The following is a 23,468-nucleotide window of genomic DNA, read 5'->3' as shown; positions in this document are numbered from 1 at the left end:
TCCTTTTATGTTGTCATAAAACTAATGTTAAATTCTGCTTTAAATACACTTTATTGTACAATTTACTTAATGAATCGTGTTCCTTAGTTCTGTTTTTATTTATATGTATTTATTTATTTGTTTTATAAGGTAATAGATGGCCTAATCTATTTGCAGTGTGAGGTATGTTGAAAAGCTTGTTTGATCATAATGACATAGCATGTTTACGTTTTTTGTAATGTATTTGAAAACATAGGTGTATTTATGTTATTTTTATAGAATTTCCCTCACATTTATCCAATACCAAGCCAAATCACTGGAAAAATTTTGGATGGGTCCACAAGAGCACAAAGTGCATTCTTTTTGAAGGTATGACTTGGACTGTGGTAACTATGTTCTTATCACAAAGGGTTTATAAGTTGCCACTATAAACAAACAGCATTTTCCAAAATTGAAGCCTTGTCAGAAGAACCTGAAAAATACCTTTCTGAAACCTTTTCTGTGTAAAGACTTGTTCAAAAGCAATGCACACAGATTAAAACATTTCTGTCTTGGCCAACTGATAAAGAACACCAAAAATTGAGTGGTGCGTGTTGAGTCTGTGGTCTTGATTTGTTTTGTACACACTATAGAAATTAATTAATGTAAACCAAAAATGACACTTTCTATATGTTTGTGTATCTGCAGAATTAATTACAAGTCTCACCTGACAAGCTTTTGCAGTTTTGCAGTGTCATTCTTGACAGAAAAACATACTTGTCACATTATTTTTATTTCCAGAAAAACATCTTTCAGATGTATGAGAAATTGATTGGAGCCTGTCTGGAAAACGGCAGCCACTGGACCTTGTTTGTAAGTTGCACAGATTTTGCACTCTCTCTAGTGCATGATACTTTTCAGTGTCCCTCATTAGGAATTCTCAAGGCCCAAGCCTACCATATCCATCTTTTTACAAAACAGTTTTGTGACATACCCAAGAGGACCATAGTCTATATGAATTCATTTGGCGAGTCGGAGGTCAGAAAAAGTGCGGTGTTGAAAAACTGGAGGTAATTAATTAACATATTTAACATAACATATTTAATTTAATTGAAAGCATTACCGAACGTGGTTATTGATTTCTCTATATGCTTTTTATTTGTAATAACTGCGATCTCTCAGCTCATTTGCTTCAGCAAGAGGCTGCGCTGGAGAGTGGACCTTGTCACATGTGAGCCACCCACATCAACAGGATGGGAACTCATGTGGAGTGCATGTCATAATGGTACTGAAAACTATAGCTTTAACCTATATAAGTAATGTTTACATTTTTGCCTATTCAGTTTTTAAAGCCTTAGAGGCAGGATGGTAAAATCTCAATTTTTTTTGTAGATTGAACCATTTCAGCAGTAATGCTTTGCTTTGGTTGCTCTGTTTTTTTTTTTTCTCGGGGGGGGGGGGGGGGGGGGGGGTTAAAAACAAACAAACATTTCTTTGTTAATCTAATTCTTTTTGTTCTTTTTTTTTTTTTTTTTTCTCTGGGGGGGGGGGGGGGGTTAAAAACAAACAAACATTTCTTTGTTAATCTAATTCTTTTTGTTCTTTTTTTTTTTTTTTTCTTCGTCAATTATTAGTTTGCCCAATCTCTCATTGACGGTAAAACACAAGTGGAGGAGTACAACACTGAAATCACAAAGCTCAGGTCCCGACTTTGCCACTACTTATTTTCCTCAATAGGTAAAGATAAAATTAGCTGCCTTCTTTTTCTCTAACATTGGAAAATGTAACTTGTACTTAAACAAATTATATTTTGCAGATCGAACTAGGAAGTGCAGTCAGTGCTGGTGTGTGATTGCAGCCAAAGACCGGGTACACTATGACATGTCCTTAGCCATATAGATTGTTTATTTAATGGACTTTGTTCATTTGTTTTTTGTTTGTTTATTTCTTCTTCTTCTTTTTTTTTTTTAATTCACAGGTGCAGTGCCAGAAATGTGGTGCATACAAGCACATGCGTTGTTCAAAGTCTGTTTGTGGCATCTGTATCTTCTGTGAGAGTAAGTCACAATATAACTAAACAACGTCCAAAAATGTTTAAAGTGAATTTTTTTTTCGTAATTTTGCCTTTGCACACCAGGACTGTGTAATTAAAGTGGACGTTTCAAGATCCAGTTTTTACACAAAACTATTTTAGACATAACTGTGTCGTATTGTGGGGATTTCTCTTCACAATTAAATTGATATAGTGCTGTTTATATCATTCTTCTTTATGTAACAGCACAGTGCAGCACAGCAGAGGGAAAGGAGTTGTGCAGCATAGTGGGTGGCTATACAAGAGGAGCAATAGAAGTAGCCAGTGAAGAATGTCATCAGGGAAAGCATCAGGCAGCGAATGACAAAGGAAAAGTTCCTAAGGGAGAGAACATCTGCAGCAAATCGACAAGTAACAGTGAGATAGGAAGACTGACAGTCAGAGATGAAGGTACACAGACTGAAGACAAAGAAAAAGAAACAGAAGTATACGGCACAAGTCTGAGTACAGATAATGCTGCTGCTGATGATGTTGACAGGATCGATGCAGATACAGAATTCCAAACTGATTCAGAAGGAACTAGTACAGTTTACAGAGTGCATGGTCGCTTATCTGTACCAAGCTCAAAAAAGAAAACCTACACAATAACAGAAGACGAGATCAAGCGCAGAATCAACGCAGAGAACATGTCAGTTCATGTTTTCAGAGGTTTGATTGGGGTAGGTATACATTTCGTGATTTTGATGTCACCTGAAATAAATCCGGGTTACTCGTATCAATGAAGTGACAATGTGGCTGGAAATTGTGCATTTGCTGCAACACATACACAATTACACCATGTAAACAAAAGCATTTAACTTTGTGCGCGTGTGTGTGTCTCTCTCTGCTCTTTTGGTGTTTGCACTTTTTCTTTTTTAGGGCCGTAAAGCCAAACTGCCCGCAATGATTCTTGACAGGCCTAAGAAGGCCAAAACTAAAGTAACAGTGTTTAGTGTTCTGAGTGAAGAGGAGGCTGGGGAGCTAGCCCTCGGGTTTGCCGGAAGATTGGCCTGCGATGTCACAACAGACATGGTCTGTAAAGGCATCGACCATTCAAGTGCTGATATGACAAAGTAAGTTAGTAAAACAATATGAAAGTTGTATCTTTTTTGGTATTATTTGTCATTTCCCCGTATTTGGGTTATTGGTGTAATATTGTTAATCTTACTTTCTAATAACAGACAGACTCTTCTCAAAATCCAACACAATCTTAAACATGAGCTGACTGATTCCTCAACCTTCAGTTTGCTGACACACACCTTTGGCCCCGCTGCACTGGATTCTGTCATTTCATTCCTGTGTGAAAAACTTGATCTTGTTTCTTAAATAATGAAACCTTTTGTGACTTTTGTTTGTTCTGTAAATCAGAATCTTGAAAATTGTTCATTGTTGTTCTAAGTTTGTGTTAACTATTTGGCAAAAATGATTGGTTCCTAATCCAAACAGCATAATGACTGTTCTAACACATATCTTAAAAATGCTACAAAGAAAGAAAATTATCACATATGTTTCAATATGAATGTAATTGTGTCACACTCGGTTTGTAGTAGCTTTCCTGTTTTATTTTGAGTTTTGGTATGTTTACACTGTTATTTTTATTTCCCGTGTGTTCGTCTTCCCTTATTAGTTTTACTGTATTTAATTAGTCTGATTTAATAACTTATAATTATTTACTTTCCAGTGTGTATATATGCTCCTCGTTTGGATTATTGTTTGTTTGAGTTCTGCCTGTCTTTTCTATTAAAGATTTGGACTTTTGGACTATTAGTGGACCTCGTAGGTTTTTATTCTGTTCAATTGGTAATTGACTGGGTTTAATTTAGTGGCCTGGAAAACAGGCCGGAGGGGTCTGGTCATTTTAACCCCCTAAGACCCGAAATCTTCCATGGCATGCATTTTTAATTTCTCTTTGATATTTGGGCCGATTGGAACCCGATGAATGTAAAAAGAAAGAATTACCAGGTTTTGTTTTTTTTTACCTAATTTTTGTTTCTGAGAAAAATGAGAGCCACATATGAGGACATTAATTTGAAATTTCGATAGAACAGTTGCAGTATAATGTCCTCATAACTGTATATCAGGCACTTGTTGATCAAGATTTAGTATTTTGGTCTAAATAACCCAAAATGTGATGTCCACATGTGTGGACGCCAGGCTGGAGTAAAGTGTTAGAGCTATTTATACCTATGTAAACTTTTATACACTGGTTTTTACCTGTCTTGTTTCAGAAAGGTTTAAAAGGGTAATGTCCACAGTTTATTTGTTTATTTATTTGTTTGAATTCAACATATTTTATTAAAGTAATTGAGCTTGAACACAGAAAAAACTGAATCAAATAATCATAAAATCAAATCACTTGCACTATACTGAAGTCTAATCTACTCTGAGCTAATGCCGGTTTCCAACACTAATGATCGGGTGAAGGAGAGAGATGAGGGTGTGCACGGCCACTGGTGCTCTTATCCCTGTTCTTTGTGATACAATCCAACAGGAAAGCAGTCAAACCCTTGGACATTAGCCAAGTTAACGTTCACAAATATATACACACAGAGGAACTCTGAGCCCCAATGTCAGCATTAGCACAAACATGCCACTTCATACCAAATCTCAGTGTGAGGTCAGGTGTTAGTCTCATTCCATTATTCTGGCTATATTTTCTTACTCATTACTATTAAACTTATACTTAAGACTAACTATTAACAAAATCACACCCCAATAACTCTGTTATTACACTTTGTATTTAATCATAAAAAGGCTGGATGTTGAAACCTTTTACTTCTATTTTGTATGAGCCAGGATTCTCAACAGCTGATACTCTATGTCCAAAAAGTGACAGGTATCGTTTTATGGAGCAAAAAACTTAAGAGCGCATATTTTATAAATAATACCAACAATTACAAATGCAGACCTTTAATAGTAATAAGTAATCCTTTATTTATAATGCATAGCAATATAAAAATAGTAACATATGAAAATATTACAATGGGCACAGATGAATTTGTATCAAAAACAGCAACCAAGCCAAAGTAATGAATAACACACATAAATAACAACTGCTTGAGAGACCAAACAATTTCTTTTCAACTGTTCCTTGGCAGAAAGTTAAGACAGCTATTCAGCTTTAGGTTTCAATAAACAGAAGTAATGGATGCAGTCCCTTTGAAATGTCACACAAAAGTCTACTTGTGCATATACTTAGCTTTAACTCTTCTCTTTTTTGTTTTGTATTCCAAAAGGTTTTCATTTTCTCCAGAGGATGTCTCTCTTTCAGTGGTTATCGACCGTTCACATTCATTTTCACAGACTGTTGGAATGTCGATGCTGGCCGAACGTTTCTTGCTAGAATACAATGGCCTAATTTTGCGTGCATTATCTGTCGTCTTTATTTCGTACTGGCATATACTTTTGCCTACTTGTTTTGTTTTTAAGACATTTGTATGCAGTTCATCTATCATTGGAGTAATACCCTCTGGAATGAATGCCCACTGTTTAACTGTGTCTAAAACAGCATTTAGTTTTCCAACTGCATCTTCTGTGCATTTTTTGTCTGTGCTTTCAACTACAGGAGTGTCATTCAAAGTTGATAGAGGACTTTTCAGAGAGTTTTTCATTTTTTTAAAATGGCTACAAGCCACCTTCAGGCAAGCACATGTGTTATAGTGAGAGAACGTACAACAAGTGCACTGAAGTGTTTCAGCCGATGCAAAAAAACACAGATTTCCAAACAAACTTGGCATTTTTATCACTTTCAAGTCCTCACAGTGTACAAAGTAATGCCTTTCTTTCACTGCAATTCTTGCCAAGGTAGAAATGTCTGTTTCCATGTTTGGATAGATGTCATTGTCAGCCTCTGCTAATTTTGCAAGTAACACTAGATGCTTGCAAAGAAGTCCTCGTAAGCCATATGTACAGTTGCAGTAGGACTCAACAGGGCAGACATCATACACCATGTCTTCTCTTGACTCAGATGGGACTTGATATGCATTAACTCCATGGCTGTTCTTGACTGTAATTTTAAGAGCCCAACCACTTTCCATCAGTCTTGAAGCAGAGTCTGAAACTTGAGACAAGGTGTCAGCAAACCTGTTTTTCATGCGGCCCACATCTTGCAGGGTTTTTATGACTGACAAGTAGTCGTCGGCCTTCCCTAGGAGCACTTCAATCAGATCATCCAGACGCCTATTCTTGTAGCCAGATAAAAACTGGTATTTCAGGCGGTGGAAAAATCTGAAAAACAGTTATTTGAAATGATTAGTAACTGTAATTGAAGGAATTTAAAGTTTTAATCAAGACTGTATTATTTTTTTAAAAATTGGAATACCTATTGCACACGTCTTTTATAAAGGAATGCTCTGTGCTGGTTTAGCTGATTTAGGCAAATCCACCTACTCTGTTTTTTGTTGTGATAACATAAAAAACGCTGCTAGAATTTAAAGGATTTGCCTAAAACCTGTTCTGGCAATGACATGACGAACCTACTCAGTTTAGCCTCTTGGATTAAAGCATAATATCTTTTTTTCAGCAATACAATTGAATGAGGTCAAAATAATAAATCATACCTTTCAATCACATTGTTTGTTTCAGAACGAGCGTGACTGAAGCGACGGCCGTAGTCACACCACATGTGGCCAATGCCTTCCCAGTGCTTCTGAAAATACTGGCACACCAAAGGGTATTGCTTAAATGTCTGGCAGAACTCTGCTGATGTGGCTTTAAAGTCGTCCTCCTAAGAGAATTGGATGCAACAGAATATATTTCAATCCATTTAACAGACCTATTGAAATCTTTAATATTATGTATTGAAGCCCTTTTCCTTTTATTGAATAACATTAAGAATTTTAAGTTATTAATAATATGTCGTGTTTTTGTATTAAGAAGCAATTATTTCTTCCCTTACAATGGCTAAGAAGGAACACTAAACCTATAAGCATATTTGGTTTCAGCATCTGTCTGTGAAAGAATCCCACTCACAAGTTCTACTGCACAGTGGGTGACACAATGATGTTCTGCACAGCTTAAGTACTTGTTTTGATAAGCAAGATAAGAAGCCAGTTTTAGAAATTGTTTCAAAAATCTATTTTGTATCTCTCTGTAACTTTTTTTTAGCAACTGAAAGTTATTATGCTCTTAGTGTAATCAAGAAATCAAAATGTGAAATAGACAAATTACACTTACAGATGTGCAAGCTTTCAGCTTACAAAAGAAAGAAATGATTTCATTTCTCTTTTGGGTGTTAGAAAGCCCATGGACCCCGGACTCTGATTTTGAAAGCCATCGATTAACAGCCTGTGAATGTAAGAGAAAAAAAGTTAATCTGGAGAGAGAGACAGAGGAGCAGCTGTACAAAAAGCATAAAAGAAAGCTGACGTCCAAAAATAACTTTGTCACTCACTGGACAAGAGGACCTGTGCATTACAGAAATCAACCAGGCAAACATATTTTTAAATGTCAAAAAGAGCTTTGGGAAGCAGCCACCAGAAGATGAGTGCACTGTGGTCTTAAATGGATGGACATAGTCACTCAACATTTTATCCCTTTATATTCATTAACCTGAGTAGGTGAATATCACAATGAGGCAAATCATGACAACAGGACCCTGTTGTAAAAATGTGTTTCAGGTGCATCTTAGACAACGTGAAAAGAAAACAATGTGGTTTACCTGCAAGACATGGTACCAGCATAGAAGGATAGCTGACTCTGGAAAAACCTTCTGCAAAGCATTTATTTCCGCAAAGTCTTTGTCAACCATAAATGCTCTACAGAAAAAAAGAAAACACTAAATGAGATTAAACAGTATGAAAATGTTTTTGCTATCTCAAAGCACCACTTCAATGCCAAATTAAACATTTCAACTCACAAGTAGATATATAAAATACTGCATACAGCCTATAGGAATAACTTTAACAACTGGAAAGGAAAGTTTTTTGCAGCCCATGCTGCAGCTATAGCATTAGATTCTGGCATGTTATAACTTTTTTGAAAAGGAATTATTTCAAAATCAATAGCTGTCAATGTATTATTTACCTCGGGGAAGTTGGGAAATGCTCACAAACTATTCCAAGAACAGTTTCCAGGGTTTTCTGACTTTCGTTGCTGACAATAGCATAGGCCACAGGGACTCCATGCCCATGATCATCTCTTACAACAAGTGTGAATAAGGGAAATGAATACTGGTTAACGCAGTGCGTGGTGTCAACAAATACTAACTGTTTTGCATAGTTCTCCATGTTTGATTTCATTACAGGTGTCTGCAAAACAATCATTAGTTCTTGGTCAGATGTGTATGGTTGATAGAAGAGAACATGTTCTTGATGTTTTCCATTAAGTAAGGTATGTACACTTTGACTGTCTCCACAGTTAAAGTGCTTCTTCCTCATCAAAAGTGTTTCAGCCCATGCACAGATCCCAGATTGCATCACGTGTGCAGAAAATCAAAGGGGCGTCGACGTCATGACGTCCACACGTACTCCTGATTCGAGAAGTTACGCAGGATGTGCAGCGGTTCTAAGAGGAAGGAAGATGGCGGATAACAAAGGCGAAGAGGATATGGAAACGTCTGCTAAGTCGGACTCCGTGCCTTCACTTCAAGATACTGAGCCGCCAGAGACGAAAACCGATAATGCAGTAATAGTCATAGAAACAAATACAAAGGGGGACGAAGAAGGCGAGCCCCGTGAGAACGCAAACGAGGCTCCTACGCCCAGCAGTGAAGGTGGAGACGTTAGCAGCAGCAGCAGTAGCAGCGGCAGCAGCGGGGCTGCTGGTGCGGGAGGAGAAACCAACGGTAGCGCTAGCCCGGCTGGGACCAGTAGCACTAATGCAGAGCCGACTGCGGCTGAAGCTGTCGGGGATGCTCCTGTCGGTGGACTCGCCGCTAAAATGTCCCCCCCTCCCGCGGCTTCTGCGGCCACGCCGGTATCCACTCCTATTAATTTACTGGATACGTGCGCAGTGTGTAAACAAAGTCTTCAGAGCCGAGACTGTGAACCAAAACTTCTTCCTTGTCTGCATTCCTTTTGCCTGAAATGTATCCCGCAACCAGACAGACAGATAAGCGTACAGGTTCCTGGACCACACGGACAAACGGACACGCACATAGGTGAGTTTATCCCCAAGTAAGCAGGCCTCGCCGCTTTTTGGGTCGCTCATCTGTTCTCAGTTAACGCTGTTCATCGGAAGTTTGGGATTCAGCACCTGGAAGGGTAAACGATCGCGATTGAAGTGGACCATGTGGCACCTGTTTGCTTATTTTGACTCTTGACCTTTCAAAACGACGAGCTTGTTGTTGGGTAGGTAGTCAGTCTGTCCGTGGTGAGAATCCTAAGTGCCACGAATTAATAATGTCCACCGTAACAAACATGGGAAACAGCAGTAAGCAACACGAATTAAAACCGCTTGAATTACAAGAAGGCGGCGGCTATGCAGGGGTCTCGCTCCCTTTCAGCAGGCTCCTTTCTATACTTATCAGTAGACAGCAGCTAAAACATAGGATGGATGCTGATCACAATACTGTGGGCTGCTGCTTCTCATGCACCACTGCATACTCTGTGCATAAGAAGCATAACAGGAATGACTACTCTACCGTGGTGTCTTCATATGTCCGTGTCTGTGTCCGCATCCGAGTATAATCGAGGCTTCGGTTACAACTTGTAACAAAGAAGCATTCATCTCCAGAGAGATTGAGTTGAAAATGTTTATACGCGTGTATTCTGATTTCTAGAAACCCAAATGTTTGTCGTGTGTACAGCACTTAATAGACATGTGTGCTAAGTTGTCATTGAAATGCAACTGCAGGGACTGCTACAAAGTGGAATTTATCTTTTCATGTATTTAGCTCTCTTGATAATGCTATTTTCCCTTATCTTCCCTGATTAGCTCACTTAGTATGTGATGTAAAAATCATAATTCCAAGATAAGGTCCTGTAAATGCGGTGCAACATAATGATGCAGTGAAGGTGTTTCTTGTCACCATATTTGCTACCTTTGTAGCTGTAAGAGTGGACACATCCTAAAGTCTGACTAATGTAGGCTCCTGGGTTCTGATAGATTTTTGGTAAGCCTGATTGTCAGATGCTTAGCAAGAGCACCCCTGGGCTGATCGTTTCAGCTGGTGTACCAAAAGCTTTATCCTGAGAGCAGAGTTAGACTTTTGATCAAAACTGCAGCTGTGCCATGTCTGCTTAGTGAAAACAGGAAAGCAGACCAGGCTTTGTGTTGGTAGACTCTGGCTAATGATACCTTGATGGACAAGACTCGCTTTTCATCTGCTGGGTTTTATCCAAAATCACGAATCAGCATGTGAGGATGGCAGTGAAATAATCTTCAGACACAGTTTCCTTGGTGCAAAAATGTTATAGCTTGTCAAGGGCTCTGGGTTGGCTGGTCTTCCCAGACTAACACTTTAACAACTCACCATATGCTGGTATACAGCTGTAAACATGCTACTACAGCAAACTATACACAGGCTGTCAAGAATTTAACAACTGTGTGACTTTTCTGTCATTGTATGACATTTTGTTGGATGGATTATCTGGTACCCTATTGGATTGGACTGATTTTTATATGAATTTGAAGGTCATCCATGAGTTACTCTAATTACCGAAGTTTACTGTGCAACAAAATACACTGTGTGGAAAAAAAATATTGAGCCACCCACAGTGCTGCTCAGCCATGGAAGCCCTTGCTGTGAAGCTCCAGTGCAGAGTTTTTGTACTGATGTTAATGCCTGACAAGGTTTAAAAGTCTGCCAGTTCAAATCTTTAGGAGTAGCGATTTCTTTGCACCACAGCACTGTATGACCCTGCTCTGTAACTTTACAGTCTTCCCCTTTCTCTTTTTGGTTAAGTTAACATGGTTCCTAAAACCTGCCACTCTGCAATAATATCATTTACAGCTGATTGTGGAATGTCTAGGAGGGAAGAAATGTCACAAACTGACCTGTTGCAGTGGTAGTATCAACACACAGTACTAGGGCTGCCACAAACGATTATTTTGATAGTCTACTAGTCACCGATTATTTTTGCGATTAGTCGACTAATCAGATCATGCATCCATTGGACGTAAAACGTACAGCATATTGCACCAGCAGCATCTGCTCTTATATAACTATCATTAGCTTACAGCTTTATGTGTTTAAGGTATGTCTTAACTAAAAATAAAGACAAGATGATAGTTTATTAAATTTTAATGAAATTTACAGATTGTTTCGATGAAGTTTAATAAACTCCTTGTTATCTAAAATATAATGGGACACTGGAGTATATTCTCGAACATCTCACACTTCTGATAATCAGTTGTCTGCTTGATGTTTATTCAGCTGTGTAAAAACTATAACTTTAATCTCAGCCAAACCGATTTACTCAGGAACAAATAAAATACAAAAAAAAGCCAAACAATAACATGTTTAAGTTATCTAAGTGACTTATGTATGTTTAACCTCAGTAGCGAAAGAGGCGGTGGGTTTGAAAACGATTTGCCGGGAGTCCGGTGTTCTCACGGGCTCTAGTGAGCCTAGCACCCGGCTCGCTATCGAGCTAGTGGGTAACTGACGTCTCCGAAAACGTCGGCGCGTTTTTGAAAATATGTGGTGTCTTGATAAACTGAGCAGATATTTGAGGTTTATACAGTTACATTCTCGCCTGGAAATATGTTCAACGTTTATTTTGTGACCCAGAAAGAATAATAAGAGTAATTTTAAAACTAACTAGTTGCCGCCGTCGTTGGAAACTGAGCTGGGCTGCGCTATGAATTCTTGGACACAGCTGCTTCTTCTTCTTCTTCTTCTTCAGGGTTTAACGGCAGCTGGCATCCTTGTACATGCAGTGCTGCCCTCTTCTGTTTCAGTCCGTTATTACACTCTTAAATCCTACTACTCATTCCTGCGTCTTTTGTGATCTTACAAAGCTTCAAACGACGCGTCGACTATTAAATCAGTCGTCACGATTTTGATAGTCGACGTAATCGTGACTAGTCGACTAATCGTGGCAGCCCTACACAGTACCACACTTTAACTCACTGTGATGTTTTTAATGACCCATTCTTTTACAAATGCTTGTAAAGCCAGACTGCTTGGCTAGGTCCATGAGTTTACACATACATGGTAATGGGATTGAAACACCTAAATTCAAACCTATGGCGACAGTGTTGTCCAATACCTTTGTCCATAGAGTGTATAACTAAACCAATCACTTTCCTGTCAGTCTACGCTAGACAAGTGTTGTATTTCTTGCTTCATCCAAAAGACCTTACAAGTTATACTCATATAATTCTTCATTTATCTTTAGCTATGTGAGCACAGTTTTATCTCTTACAATACCTGTCACCAAGCTCTTTTTTTTTTTTTTTTTTTTTTTTTTTCTTGAGTCATTTTTAATATCACATTGTCTAAGTTCTGTTTTTAGGAGTGACCCTAATATTGCCTTCTGTATCACATGGCCTCTCACTCATCAGGGAATATACTGTTGTTTACAGGTGCATCCTGTAAAAAGTTTCTTAGTAACCAGATTTTAATCATTGATTCATGTGATATTAATAGAGATGGACCGATCCGATATTACGTATCGGTATCGGTCCGATACTGACCTAAATTACTGGATCGGATATCGGAGAAAAATAAAAAATGTAATCCGATCCATTAAATATCACGAAAGCACCTCACAAAACTTGCAATACGCCGTAACTCACCTCAGAACGTTAGCACGTTGGAGCAGTATGCATCACGTGATAGAGCGGCTGTGGCATGCGGGACCTGTCGGTGGTCTGGATAGCATTTGCGCTTCGCTAGCAACCCGGCATTTCATCTCCGACAAAGTTATCCCGAGAGAAGTAAAGCAAGTGTGTAAGTCCATCTCTGAATGTTTGTAAAGCATTCCTGCGTTAAGCTTAACAAGCGACTGCCTCTCCTGCTGCTACTTCAATCATGAAACTGCTTAACGATCAGCTGATCAGCTTTTCTGTCGTGAGTCTCTAGTTTGCTTTTGGCCCACTTTGCACCAGAAAGAGGAAACCAGCGGCTGAACAACAGAAGCACGTTTAAGCTTGATCAGCTGTTGTTAGAATGTATTTAATATTACTTTCTACTCGAGGATCTTTTTCTACGTAGCTGACGGCTGGTAACTGTGCAGGGGCGGATCTAGCAAAGTTTAGCCAGGGGGGCCGATAGGGCATTAACAGGGAAAAGGGGGCACAAAGACATACTTTTCTTTCTTATTCTCATTTAAAATGTCTAGCTTTTAATAAATAATTATCTGACAGCCAAAGTTTTAATTTGATGCAAAATGAATAGAAGTCCATTACTGTATATAGTAACTATTAAGTCTAATATATATACCCTAGTAAGCTATAGTACTTTTTCCTTTGGGAAGGTACCATATGTGCAGTCTGCAATTTTGTTGAAGAAAGATGTTGAATCTATTTAATATTTCTTGAAAAATAATTGATTTCTGTGCATTTTTTTCACACTGCATCAAATTAAGGTTGATTACGTCGATTAAGCATCATGAGGTGGAGCGTGAGGGGTGGTTCCCTATTTTTTATTTATTTATTTTTGTTGTTGCTGGGAGTTGGAACCCTATTAGTTAGGTTGCTTAATATTTATGCTAAGTACTCTTTTTAAAATACCAGAATAGGGAGGATGGTGTAGGTTTAAGTTTATTAGATTGATCAGTATTGCTGAACTATGAAACATTTTTTTTGCATACAGGTATAACAGAATAGCTTTAGTGTAGTTGTTGTTTTAAACTTGAGTATGAACTTATACAAAATGCAGCAAGATATTTAAAAAACAGTTTTGTTGATTAAAAAACACTATATCGGATTCATATCGGTATCGGCAGATATCCAAATTTATGATATCGGTATCGGTATCGGACATAAAAAAGTGGTATCGTGCCATCTCTAGATATTAATATATAAAACATTACAAATGTCCCCTCAGCCCCAGTTACAGCACTGAGCCAGGTTCAGTGATGGATAATAAACTCTCTGCTCTCAGTGGTTACAGGGAAAATTCTTACTACTACAACCAAATATTTTATAAACTTTGAGGTTATTACATTGCATCAAAACAGTTTTTTAAAGAGATCTAAGCTGAAGAGGGTTTTTTGTTGTTGTAGTGGTTTTTTTTTATTTATTGATTTTTATTGATTTTTAGTTTTATTTTTATTTTTTTAGTGTTCATCTGTGAGTCCGTCAAGAATACAGTTTTCCTCTTTTTTCCACTCACTTTCAAATTTTGTCTGACGGTAGATGCCAATAAGAGCGTGAGCTAATTTAAATTGGGTCAAGATCACACCAAATGTGAAAATTGGTTAAATTTCTTACCCAGTGTTCTTGATGGATCGCCTTCAAACTTCACAAGAATATACTAAGCCTTGGGGGACATGAGTATCTAGGTTAGCTAAGGACCTTAATTGTCTGCGCAGAAGGTCAAAGTTGAACTTGAAAGAAAATTTCAAGAAACCATATTAAGTAATCAGTAAACTATCTCATATGAAAGGTCATGCAGAATCTGTATGAATCAGTTGTCTATTGTTATCACAGTGATTTGTTAAGATCTGCTCTTTTTGTGCGCAGGGTTACCCATAGGGCCTGATTCATGAATATGACTATTTTTACATTTAGCAGGCTGACATCAGTGTATTGTAATAAAAGCGTGTTGTTATAAAAACGTCATAAAACATCAAAGTTTTAATTTAGGCATTGCTTTTTAGGGGTAGTTATGCTGTCCAAACACTCTTGTATGTAGAGGTTACAGTATATGCAGGGGTAGAGATTTTAAAAGTTCAGAATCGGTGGTACAAGATATTGTTAAATGTCAAAACTTGCTTAAAACAGATCACCTTGTTTTTACAAGTTTAACTGTAGCTGTAGTAAATTACGCATACAGGAAGAAAACAGATGCTTCCAGTCTGATACAGTTAACCTAAACATAAAGTTTCAAAATCTATTATGAATTTGTTATTATAATAACAATAGTAATAAGTGTCAACACCAGTTTGCTTAATGGTGAGGTTGGTTTCATTCAAAGCAATGGGTAAAAGAAAAGAGTAATTGGTTTGGCATGTCTTCTTCTTATTTTATTTCCGAAGTCACATTCACTAATGTGGGGAAAGTTAATAGATAAGTATGCTGATGAATTCATTCATTCATTCTTGTGTCTGAACCTTTATACTTCTTATTTATAATGTTGGCTGTAATAGCTGTTGTAATTTATTATGAATTTTTTTCACACATGAACATAAGACAAGTTTGGGAGAATCAGATTGGGATAGTATCCACAGTTTTCCTCTCTCATATCCAGCACAAAGCAAGAAAGTCTGGTCTGTTTCAAATGTGGTCACACATTACTGGAAATACTCGGTTTAGGTGAGTGAGCTGCCTGGATACAGCTTTAAAGAGGCAGGACACAGGAATTCAAATTCAAATTCAAATTTTTATTTGTCACGTACACAGTCATACACAGTACGATATGTAGTGAAATGCTTGGACAACTGCTCGTGACCTAAAGAAAACAAAAAAGGAAAAGGCTATGAATAAGATAGGAAATAAATATGAAAAATTAAAAAGGGTAAATTTAACTAGGAAGGAATAAAATATAAATTAAGGTTAAAAATGAAATAACTGTACAACACAAATTAGAATGAAGGGTAAATTTAACTGGGAAGAATAAGATAAAATATATAAATTAAAGTTGAAAATAAAATAACTGTACAACAAAATACACAATATAGAACTATATAAGAATGTATGAAGAAATCTAAATATAAATAAATATATACACAATAACAGCAGCTGTACAAGTATTAACCGGAAATGAAGAATATAGTGACCAGTGTTGTGCAAAACCAAAGTCCAGAAAGTCCAGTGTGTGTGTAAGAACTGTATATGTGGGTCAGTACTGTGTGGTGGTGTGATTGAGAGACCGTATCGCCTGCGGGAAGAAGCTCCTCCTCAGTCTCTCTGTGTTGGTCTGGTGGTGGCTGTGCTGGAGTGTTGTCTCATATCAATACAGACTATGTACTAGTTAGCTGGCAAACCCAGTAATGAGACCCAATAATTTCAGACATTTGCATTTCAGACCCTTGTTGGGTAAATTGACCTGAACTATATTTGTGTCTGTAGGTGTTTGGCTCTCCAGAGTGATGGATGCAGCCAATGCAAATGTGCTTGAGTGCAGTCTTCAAAATAAATAACACAAAATAAACAACCAGGAAAAACGATGATGGCAAAGTTCATATTAAAGAGGTCCAAAATGCCAAAAGTCACATATCAGAAAGTGGTTACAGTGGACTGTGTTTTTTCTTGCTCGGTTTCATTTCACTGCAAAGAAGTTCTTGGTGCATTATGACTTCTCTGTTGCTCTTCTGAGCAAAACCACAAGACGAGCCAACATTAAAAGTTGTTCCAAAATATTTTTTTAACACTGCCCCCTGCTGACAGTGCACATGTAGACGATGCTCTCTGCATGGCACCATTGCCAAAACATGCTAGCACCTGCAGTCTGACAGAGGGTCAGGGCTGCAGTACAGTTGTGAACTGTGCTGTAGTGGTTCTTGCAGATGTAATTACTGAAATATCCAAAAGTAGCTGACGGTAGGGCTGCTCGATTATGGCAAAAATGATAATCACGATTATTTTCACTGAAATTGAGATCACGATTATTTGACGATATTTATTTAATCCTTTAAGACCTACTATAGAACCAAGTCCACCAGAGCTTATATTATTTTTTTACATGCTGTAGTGCCATTTGTGGGAGCATTTCAAGTTGCTATACATCAATACAACTGTTATAGCCCATATTTTAATAATATGTATGCATTAAGTCCATAGTAATTACATAAATTGCAAAAAAATGCAATAAACTACAAAAAAAATTGAAAATCGCTTTTGTTTTGTTTACATATATTTCTACTTGGAGAAATTTAAGAGGTTTATCCCTCAAAACTTTAAATACAATAAAGTTGCAAAAAATAGTTTACAACAACAGGAAATTTATTTTGAGTGTCTTCATAGTTTTATTTTGGAGATACAGCAATTTTTATATACTGCAGGAAAAACAAAAAACAATCCTATGATGCAAATTTGCAAAGAAAACAGCATGTGCATCATTTCACTGTGGGAAGTGTTACGAACAGCTGATAGGAACGGCAAAACGTGTTTCTGGAATATTATGTTTTTGTTCCTGCAAGCGCTTTTTATGCAATTTTTGCAAAGCTATATGTGGAACGAAACCGTGACCGAGGACAAGCTGATGGCATCAGATGTAAGTACAACTCCTCCGGTTTCATATGCAAAACAAATTATTGCGCTAGCTTACACGGTTCAGGTTCTACAGGGATTTAACAATAGTTACGCAAAACGGAGCGTGCTGCTCTGACCGGCTTTAAAGGGTTAACAATGACTTTAAAAAAATAATATAAAATAGTGTGCAACACCACTGAAGTTTTTTTTTTTTTTAAACTCTCTTTTCAACCAACGGCAGTCACTCTCCAAATAACTTCTGCTTAGCTTTCCGAGCTTCCCTCGGGTCCTCTTAATCAGCGGTCTCCAACCTTTTTTGCGCCACGGACCGGTTTATGCCCGACAATATTTTCACGGACCGGCCTTTAAGGTGTCGCGGATAAATGAGGGAGGGGCTAATAATCGGCTCAGTCATTTTTAATGATCGTTGAAAGCCCAGATCGTAATCGTGATTAAAATTCGATTAATTGAGCAGCCCTAGCTGACGGTGTTACTGAGTAATGCTTTATCTGATGTACAAAGTTAGATGTGGACTTTTAAGCTCAGCTTTGCTTCATACCCAGACTTAATCTTCTTGGTATGGATCTGTTTTGCCTGGATCACTTGTGGTTAACCTGTTGTTGTCTACTAATGCAAGTTACTTCTGCAGGATAATTTTGGATTTGGATAATTAATTTAATTAGTTGAATCAACCTGTGTGTGTTTTAGCATGCTGTAGCTTTATTTTCCCCTCGCATTTTCTTTTCTTTTTTTTTTTTTTGGCAGAGAGCCCTGTCCAGTTTAAAATAAGCTTCTACTTGTTTATGCATATATAGAGTTGTGGAGCTGAGGTCCAGTTCAAAGTGACATCAGTGTGGTGCATTTGTTTTTGTGTGTGTACTTTTGTGTATGGTTGTGTGGGTTTCTCAACACAGTTCTAGTCCATCTGTTCTCACAACCAATCACACAACAACTCATGCAGCTGGAGCTCACACAAACCGGCCGTATGCTGTTCAAGTCAGTGTAGACCAGCTCAAACCGGTTTACACTGGTTATACCTCAGCTGGCTTGAGGGAGGGTGGGGGGATTTATAGGTTTATGAGGTAGAGGAGGGGTATTCTGTTACACCAATTAATTTTAAGTTTCATTTTGTGACTAATATTAGATTTAGAAATTGTGTGGGAAAGTGCTGAACTAATTATTTGTTGGCATCTGATTATAGCAGTAATTCCATTAACAAAACCAGATAAAATGATTAAGTGGAACAGTCGTTGTTTTCTGGCCATGTGATTTAATATGCTAATAAAATGCCAAGAATGATGAGATTGAATCTTCTGCAGACAAGCACTAAATCAATTAGCTTCCATGAATAGGCATGGATGTTCCAGTGTGCCAAGAATTCATAATAACAACAAGAATTCACCTAAAAGAAATTATAAGACAGTCTGCTGAAGGACGGTTATTATTCCCTTTTATTTGAAACAGGACTTTTCTTAGCTTAATAAGCCAGGTCATAAATTGGATATGGGCCTGTCCTTGATGGTGACTGCTGCTTTGGCTTGTTTCCATTTTTTTTTCCTAAATATCAGCCAGTATCACTTGTTTTGCTTAAGACCTGATCTGCAGTCCAGTGTTTGAACGTTTGACTTTCTTTGACCCCAGTCTCTCCTTGTTTTCTCTCTTCTGTCTTTAGTTAATGTCATGCGGTGTTCGGTTTGCCACCAGGACTACAAGCAAAGTGATATTATTGACAACTACTTTGTCAAAGATACTACAGAGGCCACCAGCACATCAGATGAAAAAGCTGCACAGGTATGTAGACATGGTTGGTTTGTTTGTATTTGGACCAGTGCTTGAAGACTTTTGTCTGCTGTTTGGCAAGATCTCAACTGAGGTTGAAATTTTTAATTTCTTTAAAATAATCTCAAAAAGGATCCAGTCCTTTTTGTTGTGAACATATAAAAACTGAAAATTACATCACGCACATACAGTAACACTAACTCAAGTGAGTTGGTAAACATGGATAATATAGACTCATTACACATTACTCATTAATGGGTTGTATCTCAGACCCATATTCAACATGTTATATTTTGCTCATTCTGTGCCACAAGTTTGTCTGAGTAAGAATACATATTCAACAACTAGTTAAAAACTTTCATCTGATTATGCAGAGTTGCCTTTGTTACACCAACTCATTCCTGTTGTCTGCATTTGGATAAACAAAATAACAGAAATAACTCAGTATCGTTCAACCATTTTCACATCCACCACAGGTTCCACTGTCCCATTGCCTATGAATCGTGATTCAAAAGTTATCCATAGGCAGCCATTTGCCACTGCAGCAATAATTTGGGCCAACTAGTTACAGATTTCTTCCTTTTGCAGGTCCCTCCTATCCGACCTATTACCCATGTTGTCACAGTCGCACGTCATGCCCCTCACTGTCCCAAGTACAGTCCTCCTTCACGCACTATACTGGATGCACATATTCAGTTTTTCGTGTATGAAAATGTTCGATCTTTTTCTAAGCTGCAGTTTCTAAACACAGTTGCTCATTGATGTTTATCAATAAATAGTTGGAAATGTCACATAAGTAGCTGTAAACAGTCCTGAGGTGGCTGCCAAGCAACAGTCACACAGATCAAGACGTGCACTGTTTAAGAGTTGCAACTTTAAATCTCCAGGCTAGCATATCCACTTCAGGTTGCTGTCATTTACCAAAATCAGATGAGTTCATCTGATTGCTGTTGTGCAGTAAATGGCATGGCTTTAAAAAATTCTTGTGACTAGAAGGATAGTTAAGGTTCATTCAAGTTGTATACATTGACACTAGGGCTGTTCGATATGACAATATTAAACATCTATTGTTTCATATTATACGCTATTGTTTATTTTGTGGTGTCGCAAAATTCACTGTTTACAGCAATATTTTTTCATCATTTTGATGGTCACTGTAGTGGCTATATTAATTTATCAAAGTTCTCTCTTTCTCTTATATTTAAAATAACCACACTATGGACAGATACGTGACTGTTTTATGCGTCTGTTTTCACAATAAAGCTCATGATCCTGTTGAGATTTTTCCAAATAAACTGAAATGATGACAAAATACAATATTCTCAAACATCAAATTTCAGGACAAATTACCTCAAATAAAAACATGAAGTAACTATAAATGGCACTTATAGTCACCATGAGAATACCAGCATGGCCAGTAATGATGAGGAAGAACCGGGTAGCTCCAAACAGAAGGACCAGTCAAAACAAATCGAGAACCTTATTTCCAAATGAGGGGCTACCTCTGTAGCATGGACATGGTTTGGTAATGAAAAGTCTGACACGGACCAGAAAACTGTACTATGCAAATGATGCCACAAACCGGTCCCCACCACAGACTCAAACACGGCAAACTTCTTCAACCACCTACGAAAGTATCAGTTGAAAGAGCATGGAGAGAGTTTACGAATGAGAAGCAAAAAAGAGCTATCAGGTGGTAAAAAAATAAACCTTAGACTCAAATGTTAGAACAAGCTTTTCCCCGCAACACGCCGTGTAATAAATTCTCACAAAGAAAATGGCGGCCGTTAGAACTTACGTCTAAAAATATATAGTTTCATGCATCGGTTAAAACACTCAACTCCAGGAACATGACACCCAGCTGAAAACACAAGTCAAGATGCCGAAGATTCACTGAATTTACAGAAAATGTGAAATCTTTATGATATATATCATTATCGGGATAAGAAATGTTTATATGGGGATATGAGATTTTGGTCATATTGCACAGCCCTAATTGACACCTGTTCTTCTGGTTCTAGTTAATGTTCAACCGTCTGTTACCCACTATGGTGATTTTTTTTTTTTCTTTTCTTTTTTTTTTTTGTTTTTCAAACCAGTTTTTGTGAGACAGTAAACCTGTTCCTGAAGAACTGTGGGCTGCGATGGTACCTTCTAGTATGCTTTTATTTTAAATCCTTTGTGAATGTTCATCTGCTTTAGCACTTATCCAATTTGGGGTTGTAAGTGGGGGAGCTTGAACTTGTCCCAGCTGGCACTGGGTGTGAGGCGGGATTTACCCTAGAGAGGTTATCAGTCTATCACATCACTAATAGAGAGAGATCATTCAATCATCCATGCTCACATTCACACTTGCAACCATTTCAGAATCTCCAGTTAACTTAACACACGTGTTTTTGGACGGTGGCAAGAAATTCGAGGAAAGCCAAGCAGGCACAGGGAGAACATGCAAACTCCACACTGTGACCTGTGACATGATAAAAGCCAAGTAAAAACACCAAGGCTCCTTTCAGAAGCTTTATCTTTAGATGTTAGGGAAGTTGTAAATATCAGCTGGATTTTAAATTTCCCCTACCAGGGTCCAGTTTTTCAAAAGTAATCTGGTAGTATTAATCCAATCAGACAGGATCAAATCCTGAAATCTAGTTCAAAGGAACAACAGGATCATGTAATCAGATAGGATCAGGTGACCCAGCTAATTTTTTTTAATCCATATCAAATCTCTAGTTTGAACAGGATAATGATTATTGTGATCCAGAATATCAAGGATTACCATAATCCCTGATTCAGACTGGATTACAATGGAAAAAATAAACCAAAGTCAAAATCAAAAGGTTGTCAAGAAAGAAAACTAGAACTCTTAAACAGTGTTACAAGACTGTCAAACTGATACATGTCCTTTAAATGCAAAATTTAAAGGACACCTACACAGCCCCCCCCCCCCCAAAAAAAAATAATTTTTTTTTTACATAAAATTTCTTTTAGCAATATTACACCATGCTACATGTTGTTCTCCTCAATATTTTCAACTTGTCATGATATAAATACAATAATTCAAAGTAGATGCGTTCAAGTTAAAGTACTTGTAATCTGGGTTTGGTAATATTTAAAAGTCCGTACATGAATCAGAATGATCCTATTTAGTTCTTGTTTAAAACTGGCAAGTGACAAAACTGAGGTGCATTACATGATCTGTGGAAGTGCAAACAGCTTACCAAAACGAGGTAATTTTTATCTGGATTATACCTTTTCAGGTTCTAATTTCACTCCGGCTTTCCATCCTCGTGCCGTTAAAAACATATGAAAATGGCATTAGTTCAGTCTCCCAAAACAAGTCTTGAAGAGTCATTTAGATTCTTCAAACAGGAATTTTGCCAGTATCTTAATGTGGAAGACTTAGTTAGTTGCAATCATATTATTTTAATTTTCAGTTATTTGTCAAAACAAATGAGTATCTTTCAGTGATGACACAATATTGACTACCAGATCATCCTTAAAACTTAAAAATGCAGATTTATGTTGCAGTGAAGAAGCTGAATATTGTTTGAATTCATTGGTTTTCTTTTACTGCTGCAAGTAAAACCACACTCCTGCACCTCGTGACCCACTAAAATGACCCACAACATTTCAGAATTAAATACCCCAACACCTTTTAGAGTTGTGTATAATTCACACTTTTCCAAGATTAAACCTTCACTTATTTTTAATGTTAGTGTTAGAAAAATAAATTGTAAACTATTGTCAGTTTTAACAAGTTACCTACAAAACAGAGTTACTGTGAGAATAATTCTGTATTAATATATCTTTGGTGTATTTGCGCCATAGAGCGAGAATTTGATAGTTCATGCTTTGTCAAAATATGTTTTATAATGGTGGATTATTACTTTTTTTTTTTTTTTTTTTTTGGTAGCACAAAATGTTACATTGTCCCAAAAATGGTGTTTAAAAAAAAAAAAAAGAAGACTAGATTATGATGTTGGTATGATATCACCACATTTTGATACTTTGTTTTAGGTGCTAATTGGTGTTGTCTTTCCAAGGTGTGCACAAGTTGTGAGGACAATGCAGGAACTATAGGGTTTTGTGTGGAGTGTGGAGAGTGGCTGTGTAAAACCTGTGTGGAGGCCCACCAGAGGGTGAAAATCACAAAGGACCACAAAATTCGTACAAAGGAGGATGCTGATGCTGCGTCTGGTAAGACTCCGACTCTTACAGTGAAGTTTTGGCTGCTACTTAGTGAGGCTAACATTACAAAAGACTGAATGAGGCAAACAGTAGTTGACATGCAGTGTCTGTGGTAAAGCTGATTGGTTGTTGCCATGGTAATAGTGCTGCAGATCTCATGGATTCGATGGAACCCCTCAGGCTGGAGAGAGGATCCAATCTCTAGTTTTCTTATAGCTTCTGTCTTATTTTC

At 37.5% G+C, this 23,468-nt stretch overlaps 3 protein-coding genes across 8 annotated transcripts in view; 2 read left to right on the top strand and 1 right to left on the bottom strand.

Moving 5' to 3' along the window:
- The first annotated feature begins 327 nt into the window (after positions 1-327).
- LOC106675023 (uncharacterized) lies at positions 328-3,796 on the top strand. Of its 2 annotated transcripts, XM_076878511.1 has the most exons (8): positions 330-831; positions 940-1,028; positions 1,141-1,243; positions 1,593-1,695; positions 1,775-1,827; positions 1,937-2,015; positions 2,909-3,102; positions 3,211-3,796. In XM_076878511.1, the coding sequence occupies exons 1-7, from the start codon at positions 775-777 to the stop codon at positions 2,914-2,916; spliced, it is 492 nt and encodes a 163-aa protein (XP_076734626.1). In that variant the 5' UTR covers positions 330-774; the 3' UTR covers positions 2,917-3,102; positions 3,211-3,796. The 2 variants fall into 2 exon arrangements, with proteins under 2 accessions (XP_076734627.1, XP_076734626.1); XM_076878512.1 differs by lacking the exons at positions 940-1,028; positions 1,141-1,243 and having other exon boundaries at positions 328-831.
- Positions 3,797-4,923: 1,127 nt separating this feature from the next.
- LOC112429801 (uncharacterized) lies at positions 4,924-8,612 on the bottom strand. Of its 2 annotated transcripts, XM_024800918.2 has the most exons (5): positions 8,054-8,612; positions 7,689-7,785; positions 7,205-7,315; positions 6,589-6,755; positions 4,924-6,256 (listed from the first exon to the last, which is right to left on the bottom strand). In XM_024800918.2, the coding sequence occupies exons 1-5, from the start codon at positions 8,443-8,445 to the stop codon at positions 5,209-5,211; spliced, it is 1,815 nt and encodes a 604-aa protein (XP_024656686.2). In that variant the 5' UTR covers positions 8,446-8,612; the 3' UTR covers positions 4,924-5,208. The 2 variants fall into 2 exon arrangements, with proteins under 2 accessions (XP_024656686.2, XP_024656687.2); XM_024800919.2 differs by having other exon boundaries at positions 7,689-8,573.
- The window catches only part of trim33 (tripartite motif containing 33), a 34,391-nt gene continuing 19,387 nt past the window's right edge, over positions 8,465-23,468 (top strand). For all 4 annotated transcript variants that reach the window (XM_004575402.5, XM_004575401.5, XM_004575400.5 and 1 more), the window contains exons 1-3: positions 8,465-9,128; positions 18,945-19,063; positions 23,092-23,245. In XM_004575402.5, coding sequence (XP_004575459.1) covers positions 8,480-9,128; positions 18,945-19,063; positions 23,092-23,245 — 922 coding nt within the window. In that variant the 5' untranslated portion in view covers positions 8,465-8,479. The remainder of the gene's footprint in view (positions 9,129-18,944; positions 19,064-23,091; positions 23,246-23,468) is intronic.

The sequence above is a fragment of the Maylandia zebra genome, linkage group LG20 (assembly GCF_041146795.1).
Source record: "Maylandia zebra isolate NMK-2024a linkage group LG20, Mzebra_GT3a, whole genome shotgun sequence".
Taxonomy (NCBI): domain Eukaryota; kingdom Metazoa; phylum Chordata; class Actinopteri; order Cichliformes; family Cichlidae; genus Maylandia; species Maylandia zebra.
Note: the sequence above shows the minus strand (reverse complement) of the source record. Positions and strands in the feature narration are given on the sequence as shown.

Excerpts from the sequence above, each read along its gene's own strand:
- LOC106675023 (XM_076878511.1), top strand. The coding sequence starts at position 775 with ATGTATGAGAAATTGATTGGAGCCTGTCTGGAAAACGGCAGCCACTGG. Across the intron at positions 832-939 it reads GCAGCCACTGGACCTTGTTT|TTTTGTGACATACCCAAGAG; the intron begins GTAAGTTGCACA and ends TTTACAAAACAG. Across the intron at positions 1,828-1,936 it reads TGATTGCAGCCAAAGACCGG|GTGCAGTGCCAGAAATGTGG; the intron begins GTACACTATGAC and ends TTTAATTCACAG.
- LOC112429801 (XM_024800918.2), bottom strand. The coding sequence starts at position 8,445 with ATGCAATCTGGGATCTGTGCATGGGCTGAAACACTTTTGATGAGGAAG. Across the intron at positions 7,316-7,688 it reads GCTGGTACCATGTCTTGCAG|GCTGTTAATCGATGGCTTTC; the intron begins GTAAACCACATT and ends TTACATTCACAG. Across the intron at positions 6,756-7,204 it reads AGCTGAAAGCTTGCACATCT|GAGGACGACTTTAAAGCCAC; the intron begins GTAAGTGTAATT and ends CAATTCTCTTAG.